Genomic DNA, 21,162 nt, shown 5'->3' with positions numbered 1-21,162 from the left:
TTTCCTGATGTGTTTTAGTTACAAAAGCTGTAGTTGTGCTCTCGTCCCTTATTGGGCGTGACCAGTGACAGGAGGGATCTGTCTTTCTCTGTGCTCCTTCACTCCCCCCTCCCCATTGCTGGGAGTTGTACATTTATGCAGCCTTTTTTGGATTATCTGTTGAAATAAGGTGCCGATGCCCTGTGAATCAGGAGCTGTATCTCCAGGAACTGAGCGCTACAGATATGCTCATGCAACCTTATCTGAAAGGTGAGTCCTTTAAAGATGAAAATTCTTTGTTCTGATAGAAATTCAGCACATCTGCAGCCTGTGACTTAGTGTTTACTAACAAGAGAGCCGTTAAACCTACCCCAGCTCTCCTGGCACAGTGGAGGTATGTTATAGCTTACCTACTGGATGTTTAACTTGTTCCCAGTGATTTTCAGTATACAAAATGCTGCAGTGAGTATCTTGGTGTACATGCTACTGACTCATGAGTGCTGAGAAAGTGTCTTACCTGCTGTAGCTAGGAAAGTCTTCTGCTTTACATTTTCCCTCCTCGTACTTCAAGGAGCACTGGAGAGCTCAGTTTAAAGTCACAGCTGATTTCCTGCAGGGGCGTGTGACTGATGGCAAGCCCTTGGCCCTTCCTGAGCAGGAGTTTCTGCAGATCTGGGCCTCTCAGACTGACCTGGGACAGTGGTAACAAACGAGCTCTTCACTGTTGCCCACAATCAACTTCTCCACCTTCCTCTAGGAGTGTGTGTCAGTCAGGGTGCCATTATTTGTTTTGGACAAGACAACTCATTGGTGAGAGAGGCCCGTGCTTTTCTGGTCCCCTACCCCACTGTGATGCCATTGTGCTACAGTCGTGTATAGTTACTGACTCACAAAACATCTTCAACTGTCATTAAGGGGGTAATACTGCAGCCAGTTAAAAACTATTATAAAAATGTTGGCAGAAATTATATAAGATTATTTCTGATTTTCTTGGCTTCTCTTTTTCTCGTTCCTTTAGCAAGAAGCAATGGTAGTTTAAGTTACTTAACTTGAGTATCTGCCCTAGCACATGTCATTTTTTTTTATTATCCCAATGAAAGTCTGGGTCAACAGTAATAGTTTCTTCACAGGTACAGAAATAACTTGATATGATATAAAAGCAAGATTTTATTCTGATTTATTAGCTTTGTGTGTGTGTGTGTGTGTGTGTGTGTGTGTGTGTGTGTGTGTGTGTGTGTGTGGTTTTACTTTTATTTTTTTGTCAAACTCAGGAAAAAACTACCAAAATATTGCAAAGTTTTCCCATGTAGTCTTCATTGAGGTTCCCCAAATGTTAACAGCTTACACAGTGACAGTGTTGTTATCAAAATCAGGAAACTAACACTGATATAGTACTGTTACCTAGTCTCCCGGCTGTATTCAGTTTTCACCGGTTGTCTCAGTAATGTCCTCCCTCTGTCCAGGATCTGATGCAGTTGCATTTTAGTTGCCATGTCCCCTCTTAGTTTTCTTTAATCTGAAACCATTCCAAAATCTTTCTTTGTCTCTCACGACTCTTATACTTTGAAGAGTACTGGTCAGTAATTTTGTAGAATGCCCCACAATTTGGATTTCTGTGGTTTCCCCATGATTCAATGAATGTTAAAAATTTTTGGTTAAGAGAACTCTACAAGTGACGTTATTAAGCTTACTAGGAGGCACGTGCTACTGATTTGTACAATTACCAGTGATGCTAACTTGTTCACTTGGTTTAGGTGATACAATTGGGCTTGTCTGCTGTAGTTGTGCTTTTCCTTTGTAATTAATAAGTGTTCTGTAGGAAAACACTTTGTGACCAGGTAATTATCTTATTTTTCATCATACTCTCTAATTTTTATTTTCATTGATGATTCTTACCTGAAATGATATTATTACCGTGGTGTTTGCCAAATGGTGATTTTCTGTTTCCGTCATTCCTTCTGCATTTATTGGTTGGATCTCCTATAAAGAAAAGCTTTCACCACCAAGCCCATAAAAACCAGCAACACGGCGCCTTCACAGCCACCCCCTCTCTCCCTCTTTGGAGACAGCCCACAATCTGTCTATGGAGTGTGTGCCTACTTTTAATCTGAGCACCCAAACCCCACACCTCATGCCCTTTCTCTTGCCGTTCAATGTATCTCTCTGAATAAATCTACATTCAATCAAAAAAAAAAAAAAAAGAAAAGCTTTCCTTCTTAGGTATGTGTTCAATTTTTAAATCTATATCAGAATAGCCTTGAGGATTTTTATTTTACTTATATCAAATATACTTACAGATTCTTATTCTATGGATTCAATCTATTACCATCATTATTTTTGTGCTATAATTATTATAGTTTGGCCCTAGGGAACCCCTTCAAGAAGGCTTCTGGCCCATCACTTTTTGAGGATTGACGGGCTTTCTAGTACCACAGGATGTCCCAGGCTCATCTTGTGCATTCTCTGCTCTAGCCCTGGAATTAGCCATTTCACCAAGGAAGATTAGCTGTCTTTATTGAAGATTGGAATTCTTCTATGCTCTTTCCCTCATACTTGTATGTCACCATCTTTTAAAAATCTTTCCAATATAAAACCACTTTGGAGGATGTGGGCATGTAACTCTGTTGAACAGAAGTTAGTTTATATCCAGTAATTCCCTTTGTAGTATATTCTGTTTAGTTCCCAGCAGATTCATCTTGCACTAATTAAAGTGGGAGGATTTCTGCACAGGTTCCACTGTGCCAAATATGTTATTTCATGGAAACATGGTTGAAGATTTTCTTTGGTTTCATTGAGTACTTGATAATAACAGTTTTGAAAACTTTTCCAAGAGCTTTCTTCCAATGCTTATAGTATAGAAATATTTATATTCTCCATATTTTTAGTATAGCAGACTCAATTTTTTTTTCCTTAAGAAAAATCTTGACTTTGCTTTAAGTACTCTCTTGGTTCACTTCCAAGGTGGGTTGGCCATCTATCCAGAGTACAATTTTGATTAGGCTTTACAATGTCTACAAAAGATTTCAGCCTTTTCTCCTTATTTATCATGTAAAACACATCTTTGCTCTTAATATACAGTATAAATTAGATCCCTGTCACAAACTGTAACTTCAAATTTTGCAGTCTCTAGAATGGTGGAAAAGACAAATTATGAAGCATTATTTACAAGCCATTAGTTCCTAGACACTTGAACTTAAAACTAAGGGAGTCATTAGAACTCCATGTTCTTAGACTGTGTTGTTTTGGCACCACAGATTTCATTCATACTCTTTATTAATTTATCTTGTATTTATTTGTAAATTACCTTTACTAGTGGTTCTCAAAGTGTGGTCCCCTACCCCCAGTAGTGCCAGCCTCCTGTGGGAACTAGTTAGAAGGGTAGCCTTCTTGGGTAACACCGAGAAGAGGTAGTGTGGGTTATCAAGCCCTCAGGTGATCCTGATGAAGGAGAAACATTGCTGTGTCCATTTCCTGTAAATTGTTTCCAATTCCTGGTGGAGGTACAGAGTGCCAGTTATCCGTTTGCTGTTTTATATTATCTGTTTTACCTAGCTTGTAGGGGTAGTGAGTTATTTTGAAGATTAACTCTCTGTTCTCTCCTCTCCTTGAATCTGGTAGCCTCAAATTTACTTTCTGTCTCTATGAATTTGTTAATTTTAGATATTTCATACAAGTGGAGACTCATACAATATTTGTCCCTTTTGCCTTGCTTATTTCACTTAACATAATGTTTTCCAGGTCCATCCATGTTGTAGAATGTGTGTCAGAACTTCATTCATTTTCATCGTTGAATAACAGTCCATTGTATGTATATATCATATTTTGTTTATCCATTCTTTTGTTAATGAACACGGGTTATTTTCACTTTTTGGCTGTTGTGAATAAGGCTTGCAATGAATGTCGGTGTATAAATATTTTTTAGAGACTTTATTCAAATCTTGTGTATATATCTAGGAATGGAATTTGAGGGTCATATAGTAATTCTGCTTTATTTTTTTTAGAAAATACCAAACTATTTTCCACAGTGTATGTATTGTTTTTATTACCACCAACAAGCTACAGTTTCTTCATATCATTGCCAGTGCTTATATTTTGTTTTAAAAAAAGTATTAAAATTTTAAAATAATTATGGCTACCCCAGTAGGCACAAAGTGGTGTCTCAGTGTGATTTTCATTTGCATTTCTCTAATGGCTGATGATGTTAGGCATTTTTTCATGTGCTTTCTGGTCATTTATATATCTCCTTTTAAGAAATGTCTATTCCAGACCTTTGCCCATTTTAAAATTAACTTGTTTGTCTTTTTGTTGTGTTATACAAATTTTTTATATATTTTGGATGTTAAACCCTTATCAGATATATGGCTTACAAATATTTTCACCCATTAGGTAGGTTAACTTTTTACTTTATTGATAATATCTTGATGTACAAAAGTTTTATTTATTTATTTATTTTAAAGTTTTACATTTGATGGAGTCCAATTGATCTATTTTTTCTTTTGTTGCTTGTACTTTGGTGTCATATCTAAGAGCTACTGCCATGATCATGACAATCCACAATCATGAAGATTTACCCCTGTGTTTTTGCATAACAGTTTTGTGATTTTAGCTTTTATATGTAGATTGTTGATCCATGTTGAGTTAACTTTTGTATATGGTGTGAGGCAGGGGTCAACTTCATTCTTTTATGTGTGGAAATCCAGTTGCTCCAGCACAATTGGTTGAGGAGACATTTCTTTCTCCATTGAATGAACTTGGCACCCTAATCAAAATCACTTGAAAATAAATTTATGGCTTAAAGTCTGGACTTTCAGTACTGTTTCATTGGTGTATATGTCTATTCTTATGTACTATGTTGTTTTGAATATACATTTCTCATGCTGTTTTATATACTTTTAAAAAACTTCTTTAGGCACTTTAAGTGTTATTTTAACTTTTTGTTCTTGATAAGACTAAAATTATGAATAACTTTAAACATTTAAAATATTGCACTTAGTAAATTATAAAGAAGTAACTTTAGTATTATGTGATATGTACACCCCTGGGCTTCTGAGGGAAGCATGAAAATGCACAAGACTTGTTTCTCTTCTCTAACAACTTGCAACTCCATTCATTTACTTTAAAAGTACTATACTTTTGCTTTGCCGTTCTATTTTTTCATGTGAGTCCACCCTTATGATGTCATTAGTATAGTATATGAGATGCTTATCCCTGTTGCAGCAAAGTTGTAAAATTTAGATATTACAGTTTTTTTTTTTTTGCTGTTGTATAATTTGTATCTTTACTTTAAGCACCTAATTTTATTACTCTTGTTATGTTTTTATAATTCATTTCTGTTATATTCTGCAACTAGTTTCCTAGAGTATGGGTCTTTCATGTTTTAGTTTTTTTATGAAAGGCACTTTAAGCCATTATACTACTGAAGTTTGCCTCCTTCTGTATGGTTTTACCCATCCATCTGCAAATACGGAAATTTTCTTGGGCAAATTTATATTCTGGTGCTGAGACTTTTTCACTGTGTGTTTTGCAGATAGTGAGATGAGCTATTGTAATGTGAACTTCCAGGGTAAATTTTTAGTAGTTGATAGCGAAGTTCTAAAGCATGTGCTCCTCTTGCATGAACTTAATTATGTTTATCTTTAGTTACTCTTGCCTAGAATAGCACTGTGTGATAGAAATATAATTTGAGCCACATATGTTATTTAAACATTTCTAGTAGCCTCATTTAAAAGAGTTAAAAAGGGCTAGATATAATTTTAATGTATTTTATTTAATCTGACATATCCAGGATATTATCATTCTAACATTTAAACAATATAACAGGATTGAGATATTTTACATTTTTTAAATACTTTTTCAAGTTTTTGGAACTATGTGTTCACTCTATATTTATTAAATAATTTTTGTAATTTTTTTAAATTGAGGTATAGTCAGTTTACAATGTTATGTCAATCCCTGGTGTACGGCACAATTCTTCAGTCATACATGAATATATATATATATATATATTCATTTTCTTATTCTTTTTTACCATGAGCTACTATAAGTTATTGAGTATATTTCCCTGTGCTATACAGTATAAACTTCTTTATGTATTTTACTTTTTTAAACCAATTCCTTGAAACCTAGTAGATCTTTTACATCTTCATTGGATCACCGAATTTTCATCAAAAATGCTTGATCTTAGTTGAGACTTCAAACAATTTATGGTTGAAAATGTAGATTCACATGACTAAGTTCTTCCAAAGAAACTTATACTTTTCAATATCTGAATTAAGTGCCAAAAATTTTTCTTTTTAATATTTTTATTTATTATGATAAGACTTGTTCATGCTTTTTTAGAATTTGAAGCAAAAATTTAACAGTTTCAAATCTGTGCTTCTTAAATTAAGCAAATTCACTAATTCTTGTGTCAACTTAGTGTTATTAACATCATTTCCTAAGGATATTGCATAAGTTGAACAACTTTAATTAACTCGATCAAAACAAAAAAGTGTTCAACTATTTATGATTATTTTTGCAGCCAATTTTTACAACACTCTGCATTGTAAATAAAATATTCTGTATATTGATTCACATTAGGGAAAAGTGTAAAATCTTTATTATCAAATCATATTATTGTAGGTTCATCACCAGTTGTGGGTTCTGGCCAGCAGAAGTCCCACCGAGACGGAATAAATTACTCAAGACTCTGTGGAAAAGTGAAGAGAGCCAGAGGGAGTTGGGAGCCTCGAGCCTTTCAAATCTCCCAAATTTATTGAGTACAGTCAAAGGAGGAATGCAGGAATTTAGGGAAGGACAGGGTGGGATCACAGTGAGTACAAAGGCTTTGTTTATTGTTGGTGTTGGGCTCAAGGTCAGAAGACCCTTTTTGGTGAATCACGTTCGTGGGTTTTGAGCCTTTCAGCTTATCAGGGCAGAACATCTGAGAATCAGCTGCTTAAGAACTTGGACTCAGGTGACTGTGCCTGTCTTAGGTTGCCCCCCTCAGGAGATGTTTCCCGTCATTGGCTACCCAGCTTTCTCACTTCTGAGTCTGCAGCTTTTTATCATTCCAGCCCAAGGCTGTTTTGGGGATAGAAGACTAACAGCAGGCACACCCAGCGTTTATAGCCAGGGACCTGGGTCATTGCTAAAACCTAAAGGCAGTTACTAAGCACATCTTCTTTAAGGAGATAAGGGGCTGGGATCTGTTACAATTTGTTAACCCAATCACGGGCTCCCACAATTATGAAAACTTTCAATTTCAACATAAATGTCTGTACCTGTGTAAATAGGTCTTAGGTACAATTTCTCTTTCTTTGGTAATTCAGGCCATGCTTGTTTACCTGTACTGAGATACCAGTGAGAAAACATAAGCACTGCCATTTTTATCTTTGATTATTGAATATTGAAAAAAAATACTTTCTTGATCAGCGTTAATAATACAGTAAATCTTTGTGAAATTCTTCCTCTACTCAACCATTGAGCGAAGAACACAAGATTCTTAAATGTATTGTTTTCTATTTTTTCAGTAGTTTTGTAAGCTGGCTAGGATTCTTATTATTTTCAGGTACATACTTATCAGTTTTAACAACTTAATACATGCTACTTTTCATAGCTTTAGAATGCTGAGTACAAACATTTTTCATTCTTTTCTTTTGAGGGGGAGATAATTAGGTTTGTTTGTATGTCTGTTTGTTTTTTATGATGGCACTGGGGACTGAACCCAGGACCTTGTGCATGCTAGGCACACGCTCTATCGCTGAGCTATACTAGCCCCTTCAAAAATCTACTCTATGTATATCATACAGTGGAGCAGAGCAATAAGAGGAATATCATTTTCTTCTTTTAAAAGTCCAATAAGTGTAGGTTTTTAACCTAACATGCCTGGAGCTCTCTATTGAGACGGAAACTAATATTTTAATATATAGCTGAAATTCTTTGGCCATTTAAAAGGTGAAAAATAATCCATGCTACAATTTTGATTTTTTTAAGGTACATATTTGACATTTCTTCTTAAGTTTGGAAGTTGTTTCAAACAAAATGTGTCTAAAGTTGTACTTTGGTAGTGTCTCGTATCACATGACTTATCTAAAGCTAAAAGAAAAGTAATTTCTCATATTTTGAATCTACTGATTTTTGATACTGTTAGACAGGTCTTCCATATGACGGACAGTTGTTTGGTGGCTTAATTGAAGGCCTTCTACTTTTTCTATAATATCTGTTTTAGTATTCCTCATAATTTTCTAATAAAATATCTATATGTGAAATAATTTATTTACCATCTCTCTACTTAAATATGGTTTCATCCCTATTTCCTTCCCTCCTTCCATCCTTCCTTTCTTTCTTTCATCTCTCTCTCCCTCCCTCCCTTTCTTTTTGCAAGAATCCATGCCATTCTATAGCTCATGAGAGTAATAAGCTCAGATCCTTTAAAAATCTTTTAAAAATGTTTGTTGGACATTTAATTCTGATCTCAGGTGAATAATTTTGTTGCTTTTCTTTTGACTTAGGAAACTTCTTATGAAAATGTACTATGCATTTCCTGAAAATGTCTCTTAATATTGTCTACATGTTGTTTAAAATATTTTTATGTAAGTAATAGTTTTTAAATTTTGCTCTACCAGAGCTAATTGTGATTATTATTCATGTTAAAGTTGGTGTATTGTTTTCTTCTAGTCTCACTTCACTGTGCCGGTGGCAGCGCTAGCTTCACTGCATCTCCACTTGATTCTGCTTGGGTAGGATGCCTGTGTTTTAATTTTGAAATTTTGTTATACCCTATCCCCTTTTGCCCAGAACAAAAAGTTAAAGAAAACAACTTAATTCAAAATATGTTAAAATTAAAAATTTCCATAAAAATTAAAATAAAAATTATCTCTGGTTATCAGTTATAATTTACATAGGGATCACTGTAACTTGTGTACTTTGCAAAAAATTCAATAAATGATTTACTCTATTATTACATTGATGTGTAGAGAAAATTCATTTTAGTTGAATAGTTAGTTGATGCTGACTAGATAAAAACAATAGATGTTTCTTTTGTAGATAGATATTTTACATTGCCTCAGCTTTTAAATTTAGAAAAAATTAATTATAATTAAATAAAATTCAATTCCTCAGTAATGGTAGTCCCATTTCAAGTGTTCACTAGTCACATGCAGCCAATAGTTAATGTATTGGAAATTAAACTTTGAGAGTTGGTTATATACTTGGTTAAAATATTTTGATGACTTGAGACCAAAGATTATAGCCCTTTTAGCATTTTTTCTTTTTTTTTTTTTTTGATAATGTTAATGTCACAGGAGCAGTACAAAGAGGGCTTATGTATGACTCAAGAAACCTGGAATGAGCTGCTGAAAGCTACAGGGACACCTTGTTTTAGTTTTGCACTTTTCTTTATCGTGCTTTGCAGATATTGCATTTTTTTAAACAAATTAAAGGTTTGTGGCAACTGTGTTAAGTAAGTCTGTTGGTGCCATTTTTCCAACAGCATTTGCTCACTTCATGTCTTTGTGTTACATTTTAGTAATTCTTGCAATATTTCAAAAATTTTCATTATATTATACTTGTGGTAATCTGTGATCAGTAATCCTTGATGTTACTATGGCAATTGTTTTGGGGTGCCAAAAACCACACCCATTTAAGATGGCAAACAATCGGTAAAGGCTGTGTGTTCTGGCTGCTCCACCAAATGGTCGTACCCCCATCTCTCTCCCTCTCTTCAGGCCTGCCTATTCCTTAATACAGAACAATATTTTAATCAGGGTAATTAATAACCCTACAGTGGTCCCAGTGTTCAAGTGAAAGTAAGAGTAGCATGTCTTTCACTTTAAATCAAAAGCTAGAGACAATTAAGTGCAGTGAGGAAGACATGCTAAAGCTGAGTTAGGCTGAAAACTAGGCCTCTTGTGCAAATGAGCCAAATTGTGAGCAAAGGAAAGTTCTTGAAGGAAATTAACAGTGCTACTCTGTGAATACACAAATAATAAGAAAGTGAAACAGGCTAATTGCTGATACAGAGAAAGCTTTATTTTTCTAGATAAAAGATCTAAACAGCCACAGCATTCCCTTAATCCAAAACCTAATCTAGAGCAAGGCCCTAATTCTCTTTAATTCCCTGAAGGCTGAGAGAGGTGAGGAAGCTGCAGAAGAGAAGGCTGAAGCTAGCAGAGGTTGGCTGATGAGGTTTAAGGAAAGACACAATCTCCATAGCACAAAAGTACAAGGGGAAACAATAAAGGCTGATGGAGAAAGTGCAGCAAGTCAGCCTCAAGATCTCAATAAGAGAATTCATTTTGGTGTCTACACTAAACGATAGATTTTCAGTGTTGATGAAACAGCCTTATATTGGAAGATGCCATCTAGGACTTTCATTCGGGTCTAAGATTGCTGGTGACTTTAAGTTGAAACCAGTACTTATTTACCATTCTGAAAACCATCAGGACCTGAAGAATTATGTTCAGTCTGCTCTCCTGTGCTCTATGAATGGAACAACAAAGCCTAGATGAGAGCACATCTATTGACAACATGGTTTATTGAATATTTTAAGCTCACAGTTGAGACTTCAGGAAAAAAAAAAAAGATTACTTTTAAAACATTTTTGCTCATTGGCAATGCAACTGATCACCCAAGAGCTCTGATGGAGATTGGTGTTATGTGCCTGCTAACAAAACATATGTTCTGCAGTCCATGGAAAGACTGATTACAACTCTCAAGTCTTATTATTTAAGATATATTTTGCAAGGCTACAGCTGCCATAGGTAGAGATTCCTCTGATGAATCTGTGCCAAGAAAAGTGAAAACCTCCTGGAAAGGGTTCCCCATTCTAGATGCCATTAAGAACATTTGTGACTTGTGGGAAGAGGTCAAAGAATCAACATTAACAAGAGTTTGAAAGACGTTGATTCCAATCCTCTTGGATGACTTTTTAAGGAGTTTAAACCTCCAGTGGAGGAATGAACTACAGATGTGGTGGAAATAGCAAGAGAATGAGAATCAGAAGTGGAGCAAGAAGATGTGACTGAATTAGCTGCAATCTCAGGATAAAATATGAATGGGTGAAGAGTTGCTCCTTATGGATGAACAAAGAAAGTGATTCTTGAGATGAAACCTACTCCTGGTGAAGATGTTATGAAGATTGTTGAAATGACCAAAATAATTTAGAACATTACATAAACTTGATAAAATGGCAGTAGGGTTTGAGGGAATTGAGTCCAGATTTGAAAAGTTTTACTGTGGATAGAGTGCTATGAAACAGCATTACACATTAGAGGGAAATCACTTGTAAAAGCAAGAGCCAATTGATGCAGGAAACTTCAATGTTTAAGTTTTAGAAATTACCACAGCCACCTCAGCTTCCAGCAACCACCGCCCTGGTCAGTCAGCCGCCACCAAGATGGAGGCAAGACCCTCCACCAGCAGAAAGATTGCAGCTCACTGTCAGCTCAGTGGATGATTAGCATTTTCTAACAATAAAGTATTTTTTGATTAAGGTATGTATTTTTTTAGACATAATGCTATTGTGTACTTAACAGGCTATGGTATATTGTAACTATAACTTTATATGTACTAGGAAACCCCAAAACACCTGTGACTTGCTTTGTTGTGACATTGGCTTCATAGCGGTATTCTGGAATTGAGCCTACAGTGTTTCCAAGGTATGCCTGTACTTGCATTGTCTTTGTGGCATGCCTCATATTTATGCAAAATTAAAAAAAAATTTCAAACATTGTTTATGGAAAAAGGCTATTTAGTAATCAAACATTTGGACACATGTATTATATTTGAAGTCATGGCTCATCCCCCATTATTCTCCAAGTATTCTGCAGGAGTACATGGGGAGTGGGGGCATGTCTATATTCTAAACCTGCTTTCATCATTTCAGTGAAAGACCAAATGACAACAAAAGAGGGGAGTAATTTTGTTTAAGCGCTCTCTCACAAGTTACAATTTAAGAATATCTCATCTATAGAGCTCTATAGAGGTCTCATCAGGCTTACAACAGATCTTTAAATTAGGAAATTTAATTTCAGTTGACATGGACTGTGGAAAGAAGTTAATGGAGTTCAAGTATTTAATATTCTGAGTTTGGGTAAGTATGAAAATGTTTTGTTATGCATACCTCAACTGCTTTGTGTTTTTTAAAGCTAGAAGTCTCTCAACTAGTTATACCACCAGCCTTTCTCTCTCTCTCTCTTTCTTTTCTGCCTTTTATTTTGTCTTCTTTTCTTTCTTTCGCTGTTGTCCTTTCAGCAAGTCAAGCAGTAAGTTCTCCATGTTTCTGATTTCCCCAAAATAAATGTAAATATTTATTCCATTCTCAGTCATGATCTGTGAATAGAGGGGGATGTCTAAAGACCTGTTTTAAAAATCATAGGAGCAAGTCTATGAATAAAAAAAGGAATTGAAACTTGTCAACTAGAGAATTTCTCTACTAGACTGTTTCCAAATGCATTCTGTAGGAGTAGTCACTAGAGATGGTCCTTTAAGATAGGTTTCTGTGATTAAGTTTGAAGAAACACTGTGTACCATAATAGTGGCCTATTGATGAGTTATAATGCACAATAATATGTTAAAGATTCTGAGACATCTTACAAGAAAGAAACTTGTAAAAGCTTGTTTATCTTTTGTTTCTTAAACTTCTAGGACAGTGGAATTCTTTTTTTATTTGTCATATCTGTTGTATGAGGAATGCTGCCCTCTAGAGGCATATATATATATATTTTTTTTGGTTGGGGGAGAAAACTTTCTTATATATTATCTGTCTAACATGAGAAAAAGGACAAATCTCATAGACTAAATTCCAGAAATTTAATGTAATTTTATATTTTTCATTTTTTAAAGTTTTCTTTAAAAAAATCTGAGACAAGAAAAATACATAAAGCAACGGTGAGAAGAGAAAGCAGTAAGACCTACTGGTACTATCTAAGTAAGAGCTGGTTAACATTTTCAAATCAGGAGTTCTTAGAAAAAATAAAAAGAACTCTATCTCTAATGTCCAAATGTCTTTAGTTGGTTCTCCCAATTTTCAAGAAATACATTATTTTTCTACACATATTTTCCTTTTCTGCAAGTTTACTTAAATGATTTTTATAAAGCTAATACTACACAGATGCCAAAATTGGAGAGACGGTACTCACACAAACTTCACACATTACTTTTATTTTACAAACACTTACATAGAGCTTACATACTACAGTGTGATAATGGCACAGAACAGAGGTAGAAATTAACAAAACAGAACAGTGTCTAGGAAAGGATCAGTATAAAATGGAGTTTTGCATTCAACACAGTTGGTAATTGAAATAATGAGGAATGGCGGATTATGCAATATATTTTGGGATAAATGATTAGGAATAGCCCATAAAAATGAAAATATTAATTTAGAACAAGTACAATTTCTAAAATAAAGGAATTACAAGACAAAAGAGAGCAAGAAGATGAGCACAGGACTGTAAAGAAATGGAAATGTTGCAAGCATAAAAATATGCTCAGTTGCAGTCACCAGAGACACTGCAAATTAACCCAACCAGATACCAGCATCCAATCAAATTAGCAAAAAAAAAAAAAATTAAATTGATAATCAATGCTCAGAAAGTTGAAAAGAAACAGGTAATTTAATCTCTGCTGGAGGGACTACTGGTACAGCTTTACAGGAGGACAATCTATTAATATAAAAATAACATACTACAACCTGGTGATCCCATTTCTGTGTCTACCCTAGAGAAATAGTTTTTTTCTTTTACTAATTGCTCTGCAGCAATTTGTAAGAGAAAAATGGAAAAATCTAAATATATATCACCAAGAAATATATATATAGTCTTGGATATATATCCCTCCACTGTGGAATATTTTGCAATGATTCAAAGGACTATACATGTATAATATATATAGAGAAAGACAAGGAAACACAATCAAGACATTAAGTGGGGAAAAATAAGTTCAAGAACATACATTCTTCCTATTATTCATGTAAAAGTGGAAAAGAAAATGATTCCTACATATTCCACATAGACCCATCTATACACACACACATACAGAGATACAGACAGACGTACATAAGTGTGTTGGAAAAGCATTGGTAGGAAAACTGACAAGCAATCATTACCTGCAGGAAAGAATCCGTGACTGGTAGAAGGAAGTCAAGGAAAATATCAATATTTTCATTTATTATTTTTTCTGCAACATTTAATTAGAAATATTTGCAAATACATAGAAGGGTTAGAAGAAATGTAAGTGAACATCCATAAACCCACCTAGATTCTACAGTAGTCTACTATATTTATTTTATATCTATTCACCATCTGTTTTTAATGCATTTCATGTTGCAGATGTCCATACACTTTACCCCTAAACACTCCATGCCTATTAACTAAAATTGAGAGAGCAAATTATATTCAGTGAAATACACAAACCTCCAGTGTACCATTACTTGAGTTCAACCTATATGATCCAAGCCACTATCAAGATAGAGAACATTAACATCACCCTATAAATCTCTCTCATGTCCCTACGCTGTCAATCCCCACACCCTCCATCCTACAGGCAGACATAATTTTGAACTTTTTTCAAGCACAGATAAGTATTGCTTATTTTATAATTTCATAAAAATGAAACTATAGTAATGTTCTCATAAATAAAATAGTGAAATGCTAGTTTACATATTGTTTATGGCCACTTTCAAGCTACTAATAGCAGTGTCGAGGAGCTGCAACAGTCTATGGCTAGCAAAGCCTTAAATACATTCTGGCCCTTTAAAGAAAAAGTTTGCAGCCTCCTGTTCAAAAGCATTTATATAGGCTTTTTCATTGCAAACTGACACCTGAAACTATCTTATGCAACTTTTCCCTTATAGAGGAAACTAAGACCAAGAGATTTTAAATGACTTATCTAAGCTTAGGTGGAAATGTAGAACTCAAATTTAGGTCTGTATTCTGAGTCCTAATCTGATCATCTTCTCAATATACCGGTAAATTTCTACAACTTATCAAGTAAAAATATATATGCCCACAGGCTCACTTTGACTCTCATGCCCTATCTGTAAACTTCAAAATGAGTTAGTTTAGTGGAACAGAATCATGGTGAGCTAAGGGAAATTTCACCTTTATGAACAAGTTTTTCCACAAAGAAGAATTTCATAGTGTGGAGCTAAACCAATGAATCTGCAGTACTCTCAACTTACAAACAGGTGGATCACAGGTGGCAACTGATTAAATGACAATTTCTTCATCAAAAAATAGCAAGTGCTTATTATTTGCTGGGTGCTGTAGGGATATAAAGTCCTGCTGTGAGAACATCCAGTGAGTAGGAGCAGTGCATAGAAAAAACTATCATCCAGTGTACATAGTTTTAGGTGTTAGAGGTGATAAGTGTGGTATTTTCATCTGGGCATGCCAGAGAAGTCTTATGATGGAGCTGGAACAGAAGAGTTTATGACATAGAGGATGAAGGGTGTGGGGGAGGGAATGAACAGGGCACCCCAGACCAGCGGGCCTCAGATACACCTATCTGGCTGTGACAGGAGGTATACCAGGAATATGGTGTAAAATGGCAGGTTATGAGGTTGGAAACATAGTTCTAAGCCAAAATGTAATGCACCCAGAATGCCAGGCTATCTGGAACTTACGTAAACATTCTGAAAGCAGCGGGAATACAAATAATTTTGGGGTACAGGGAAGTAGCATGAGCAAAACTACAGCCTTAGAAATAATCTGAGAAATACTGGTTTAGGTCTGTCAGCCGCGGGAGGCTGGAGAGGGATGCGAGGAGGTGAGCTGCCCAACTGGAAAAATGCACAAGGAGCTGACACGATGCGTGAGTAGCTGACATGTAGCAAAACAGCAGTTTATCGCAGTACAAGCGGGTGAAGCGCGTCCTCGGGCGTATGCGCTTGTCTTTTTATTATGCCCGCGCATGCGTATTGTTCATAACATTTTTCTCATGCTATTGGCACATGCATACATTTACTTCCCACCTCACGCACATGCAAGTTATTGTGAACTTTGACCTCGGTCCCATGGCCTACTCACTTAAGACTGTCGACAAGGTCACAACAGTTCCAAATGATTCTTGGATCTTTCTAGAGGTGCACCAGTATTTAAGAGTCCACGGTCTCCAGTCAAAAAACACTGCACTGTTTTTAAACAGCAGATAATAGCTGAAAGCCAAGGGTCTATTTAAACTTGGAACAATTTTGAAAGAAAGTTACAAAAGATCTTCATCTGGTGCTTAAGTTTTACAATCAGAGAATTCACATGAAAAGGCACTGTCAGGTCCTGATAAAGAGGGGCAGAACTGGTAGGAATGTTAAGGGCTATGCAATTTGCAACAGGTGGTAAGCATTGCAGAGCTAGGAAAGTCAAGCCCCCGAGGCTCCCTGTGAATGTGCACCTTCACAAGGCATTGGAGGAAGGGGTCAGATGGAAGAGTGGTGAGCAGGTCAGAGACAATTCATACCTGAACTGATGGTGGTAGTGTGTGCCTCATAGAGGTATTCAGGAGATGTTATGGGAAATAAAACTGGCATGATCTGGCCAGGTTCAGAGCCCAGATGACAGCAGTGATAGTCACAGTCTTCAAAAACTACAAATACAGGAGCAACTCAGAACTTCAGTGAAGGAAGGGGAAAGAGCCCTGCTTAATCAGTTAATCATATAAGATACTTGAGTTATCTAAGCCTCACTCTCAGGTTTATGGGATATGCAAGAAGCAACTGCAATCTGAGTTGATAACCAAGAAGTAAAATTTGTCAATAATGTTTGCAATTGTTTTAAGATGAAGATGAAGAGAAAACAAGGCCCAAAAGAGCACCTGGGTAATACATATTCTGGAAACAAGAGAACCAGGAAAGGAATGGCTAGAGAAGTGTGGAGTGGGGGTAAGGGCCGCTTTTTATGGGCCAGATACTGCCAGCCGGTCAGAAACCACCAAAAGAAAAGTACCTCATTCTGTACACAAGGGCCAATTCCTTACCCTGGTATTAGCAAAATACTAAGAGGAAATCATAAATAAGGGCCAGCTCCACAAATGTCTCAACAACAAAGTTTAAACAGATATGGGGAGGTTGTTAGGTTAGAGAATTCTTTTCAAACATATTTTTAGCTAACAGCACCGTGTAGGGAGAGGATGAGACTGTTAAATTAACCTCCATTGAGTCTGAGGGTAGGTAAGTTAAAAAATAATCAGAAGCCTGTATGAAGTTCTCATAAGAGCCATATAAGCAGCTGAATAGGGCAATAAAGCAGGACACAGCAGAGCTGGGAAACAACTCCGGTTCTGTTATCCTAATCAGATGCACCACCCAGGCATGTTAAGCTCAGCTGAGTCTCCCATGAGAAAGTAAAGGGGAGGCTTCTTCTGAACACTGAACTATGAAAACCCATTCGTGTTGTACTCAAAAGAAAAAAAGAAAGGAAAATGCCCAAATACTGGGTGAACCTTTATGCTATTAAATGCCAATACCATCAAAGACATTAAAAATAATGTTGTAGAAGACTAATTACAGCTAATTAGATTGGGGACATTTCATAATACTGCTCACTTATCCAACCAATGTTTATTACGTCCCTATTAAGTGCCAGGCCCCAGACTACGTGTTAGGAAATTGTGAATAAGAAGTTTATGTCTAGTAAACAGGCAACAATAATACTATATGAAGTGACAAATGCTATGGTGGAAAAAGGTATCAGAGGGTACATTGAAGCACTTGACCCAGTCTTAAGGAGGTCAAAGGGGAGTTCAAAAACATTTCCCAGAGATCAGGCTCTGAAACCTGATGTCTGACTAGCCAGGCCAAGTTGAAGGAAGGAGACACTCAAAAGCTAGGAAACCAGCCCAGAAGGGGTGGGAGAGAACTACGTAGGACAGTAAGGCGACAGGAGAGAAATACACCAATGTGCCTGCAAACAGTTTGTAGGTCACATTAAGAGCCCCAGGGGAGAGTAAAGATTTACATGAAGAGGTGCCTATAAAACATCCAGTTGAAAATTTCTGACAGGCATTTAGAAGAATATAAAAGAGCCTTAGGGACTAGAGATGCAGATTTGGATCCCAACATAGAGACAGTAACTAAAGCCACAAGAACACCAAAGTTCTAGCGGGAAGTGCGGACAGTCTCCACACTGAGAGGTGATGGAGAGGCCCAGGGAGACTCCCAACGCATCAACCTGTAAGAAGGTGGCAGAAGGAAAAAAAATCATTCCCCTTACACATTAAGTGATAAGACTAGGAATCTAGCTGAATATACATACATATATATATATATATTTCTTTCCCTTGACTTTATTTTTTTGGTCAGTTAAGCTTTTCTAAAATTATACTGTTACAATTTGTCAATTTCTAGTGATTAGCATGTTTCAGTCATATATATACACAAATATATTCATTTCACACTTTTTTCATTATAGATTACTACAAGATATTGAGTATATTTCCCTGTTCTATACAGAAGAAATTTGTTTTTTTAATCTATTTTTATATATAGTAGTTAATGTTTACATATCTCAAACTCTCATTTTGTCCCTTCCCATCCCCTTTCCCCCAGTAACCATAAGACTGTTTATTATGTCTGCAAGTCTCTTTCTGTCTTGTAGATGAGTCCATCAGTGACTTTTTTTTAGATTCCACATATAAGTGATATTATATGGTATTTTTCTTTCTCATTCTGACTTCCTTTACTTAGACTGATGATCTCCAAGTCCATCCATGTTGCTGCAAATGACATTATTTTATTCTTTTACATGGCTGAGTAGTATTTCATTATATAATTACACCACAGCTTGTTTATTCAGCTATCTTTTGATGGACATTTTAGGTTGCTTATAGTAAATAGTGCTGCTATGAACATTGGGGTGCATGTGTCTTTTTGAATTAGATTTCCCTCCAGATGTATGCCCAGGAGTGGGATTGTTGGGTCATAGGTTAGGTCTATTTTTAGTTTTTTAAGGAATCTCCATACTGCTTTTCATAATAGCTGCAACAAACTACATTCCCACCAGCACTGTAGGAGGGTTCCATTTTTCCAAACTCTCTCCAGCATTTATCATTTGTGGACTTTTTAATTATGACCATTCTGATTGGTGTGAGGTGATACCTCATTGTAGTTTTAATTTGCATTTCTCTGATAATTAGCGATACTGAGCATTTCTTCATGTGCCTATTGGCCATTTGTTTGTCTTCATAGGAGAATTACTTCTTTAGGTCTTCTGTCCATTTTTGGATAGGACTGTTTGTTTTTTTATTATTAAGTTGTATCAGCTTTTTTTTTTTTTTAACATTCTGGGAATTTAGCCCTTGTCAGTTTCATCATTTGCAAATATTTTCTCCCATTCTATAGGTTGTCATTTTGTTTTGTGTATTGTTTTCTTTGCTGTGCAAAGATTATAAGTTCAATTAGGTCTCATTTGTTTATTTTTGCTTTTATTTCTATTGCCTGGGTTTACTGCCCTAGGAGAATATTGCTAAGATTTATTTCAGAGAATGTTTTGCCTATGTTTTCTTTTAGGAGTTTTTTTTTTAATTGAATTACAGTTAGTTTACAATGTTGTGTCAATTTCTGGTATACAGCATATTGCTTCAGTCTAGCTGTATATTTAAAAAATTTATTTATACATTAAAATATTGCACATAGGAAAATGTTAACAGTGATTACTTTAAGTGATTAAAGATTACAAGTTTTACTTCAAAATAAATGTAATAAATGCATAATTAGAAAATAATTAATTTATTTTTGAAAGTTAAAATGTTTTTTCTTCTATTTCAAAAGCAATGTTAAATGGTCCTTAAACAAACATGATGATAAATCATGGTAAATTTGTTACTAAAGATAGGAGGGTTTTTAAACTTCTTTGAATACAGCTGATTTAATTCTGTAGATCTTTATTCAAAAATGAATTTCAAAGAAATCAAATTATTTCAAGAGTGAAGGGAGGAGCTCTTTAACATAGTAAAGCACATACTACAGTTATTGCAAAGGTACTGGAAGGCCCCCCCACACACTCTCTCCCTCCCTTCCACCAGCAATAAAGGAAGTGCTGCCCCCTGGTGGAGGACGGCTCAGTAAGCCTATGCGGCTTCCACTGCCAAGCCCACGACTGACCTTCATTTCCAGCCTGCGCACAGGGTAAGGCAAGTCCTGTTACTTTCCCAACAGCACACATTTATGTAAAGTATCTCCAATATGTCACCTCACAGGACAAAGAGCATCCTAGAAAACTGGGAGAATACACACATTTGCCTTCTCCTCTACAGTCAGACACCCAAGATAGGATGGAGTCTGATCTCCGAGGCAGACAGCATTATCTGAGGTATGACCTAGAAAGGGAAAAAGTGACTGAAAAAAAAATGGCACTTCATGGACCTACAATAAAACAGATGCACATGAACAAAGTGGAGATGTTAATAGTTTTGATCCAGAATTCTGACCTTGCTTGGAACCAGTAACTTGAGTTTTCAGTTAATATTAACATAAAGTGTCTATTGACAGATAACCTTAAGATAATGACAAGTGGTAGTGGTCACTAAATGACACCATGTCATGACATAATTTGAAGAGTAAAGAAAAGTTCTGTCCATAGAGGGAACTGAAAGGCCAAGGATTCTATTACTGAGTGAGTGAATTTTGATAGATCAGATCTGTGGGTTCAATGTTCACATATATGAAATGAAGGCACAAGATTAGTTTAGTAACTTTCAAGCTTTTTTTTTTTTTTTACTGTGAGTCATAGTAAGACATTTTACAGCAGGGTATCTGAATACACAAAACACAGGTAAGTTTCATGGAACACCATTATCTCTTAAACTTAGGAAGAATAATGTTCATGGAAAGAGAGACAAATGAGATTAAAGCAATTGAACTTTGAAGCAGAAGGGAGATGATTAAAAGAGCAAGATTCTGGAGGAGACATGGGGTAGACAAAAATCAAAAGGACTGATATTAGTCTTGGGAATGATAGGGATCACTTTTTTCTTCACAGACAGGAAGGACGGAAGGAGGAATCAAGAAACAAAAGCCTTTTGAGATTGAGAGGTAGAAAATTGACAGAAGCCTAGCTCTGAAATCTTCAGTCATCTCAATGAGGAGAGTAAAACACTTACTGAGCAGCGTAAGCTCTAGTTGTTAAATAAACATTTTATTTTATGTAGGACTGTTTAACTTCGATTCCTATTTTGTTTTATCACAGTGGAAATTTAATAACTTTCAAT

General features: G+C 35.7%; 1 protein-coding gene across 7 annotated transcripts in view; it reads left to right on the top strand.

Annotated features, from left to right (window-relative positions):
• LOC135319961 (junction-mediating and -regulatory protein-like) overlaps nt 1-21,162 on the top strand; it is a 92,267-nt gene that overhangs the window by 28,697 nt on the left and 42,408 nt on the right. For 2 of the 7 annotated variants that reach the window (XR_010379059.1, XM_064482296.1), the window contains exons 3-6: nt 170-249; nt 3,718-3,783; nt 6,601-6,790; nt 8,638-8,699. Coding sequence is in view for 5 of the 7 variants with exons in the window: in XM_064482296.1 (XP_064338366.1) it covers nt 170-249; nt 3,718-3,783; nt 6,601-6,790; nt 8,638-8,699 (398 nt within the window). In the remaining 2 variants the exon portion in view is untranslated. The other 5 variants (XR_010379060.1, XM_064482295.1, XM_064482297.1 and 2 more) reach the window with 5 other exon arrangements.

The sequence above is a fragment of the Camelus dromedarius genome, chromosome 35 (assembly GCF_036321535.1).
Source record: "Camelus dromedarius isolate mCamDro1 chromosome 35, mCamDro1.pat, whole genome shotgun sequence".
NCBI lineage: Eukaryota > Metazoa > Chordata > Mammalia > Artiodactyla > Camelidae > Camelus > Camelus dromedarius.
Note: the sequence above shows the minus strand (reverse complement) of the source record. Positions and strands in the feature narration are given on the sequence as shown.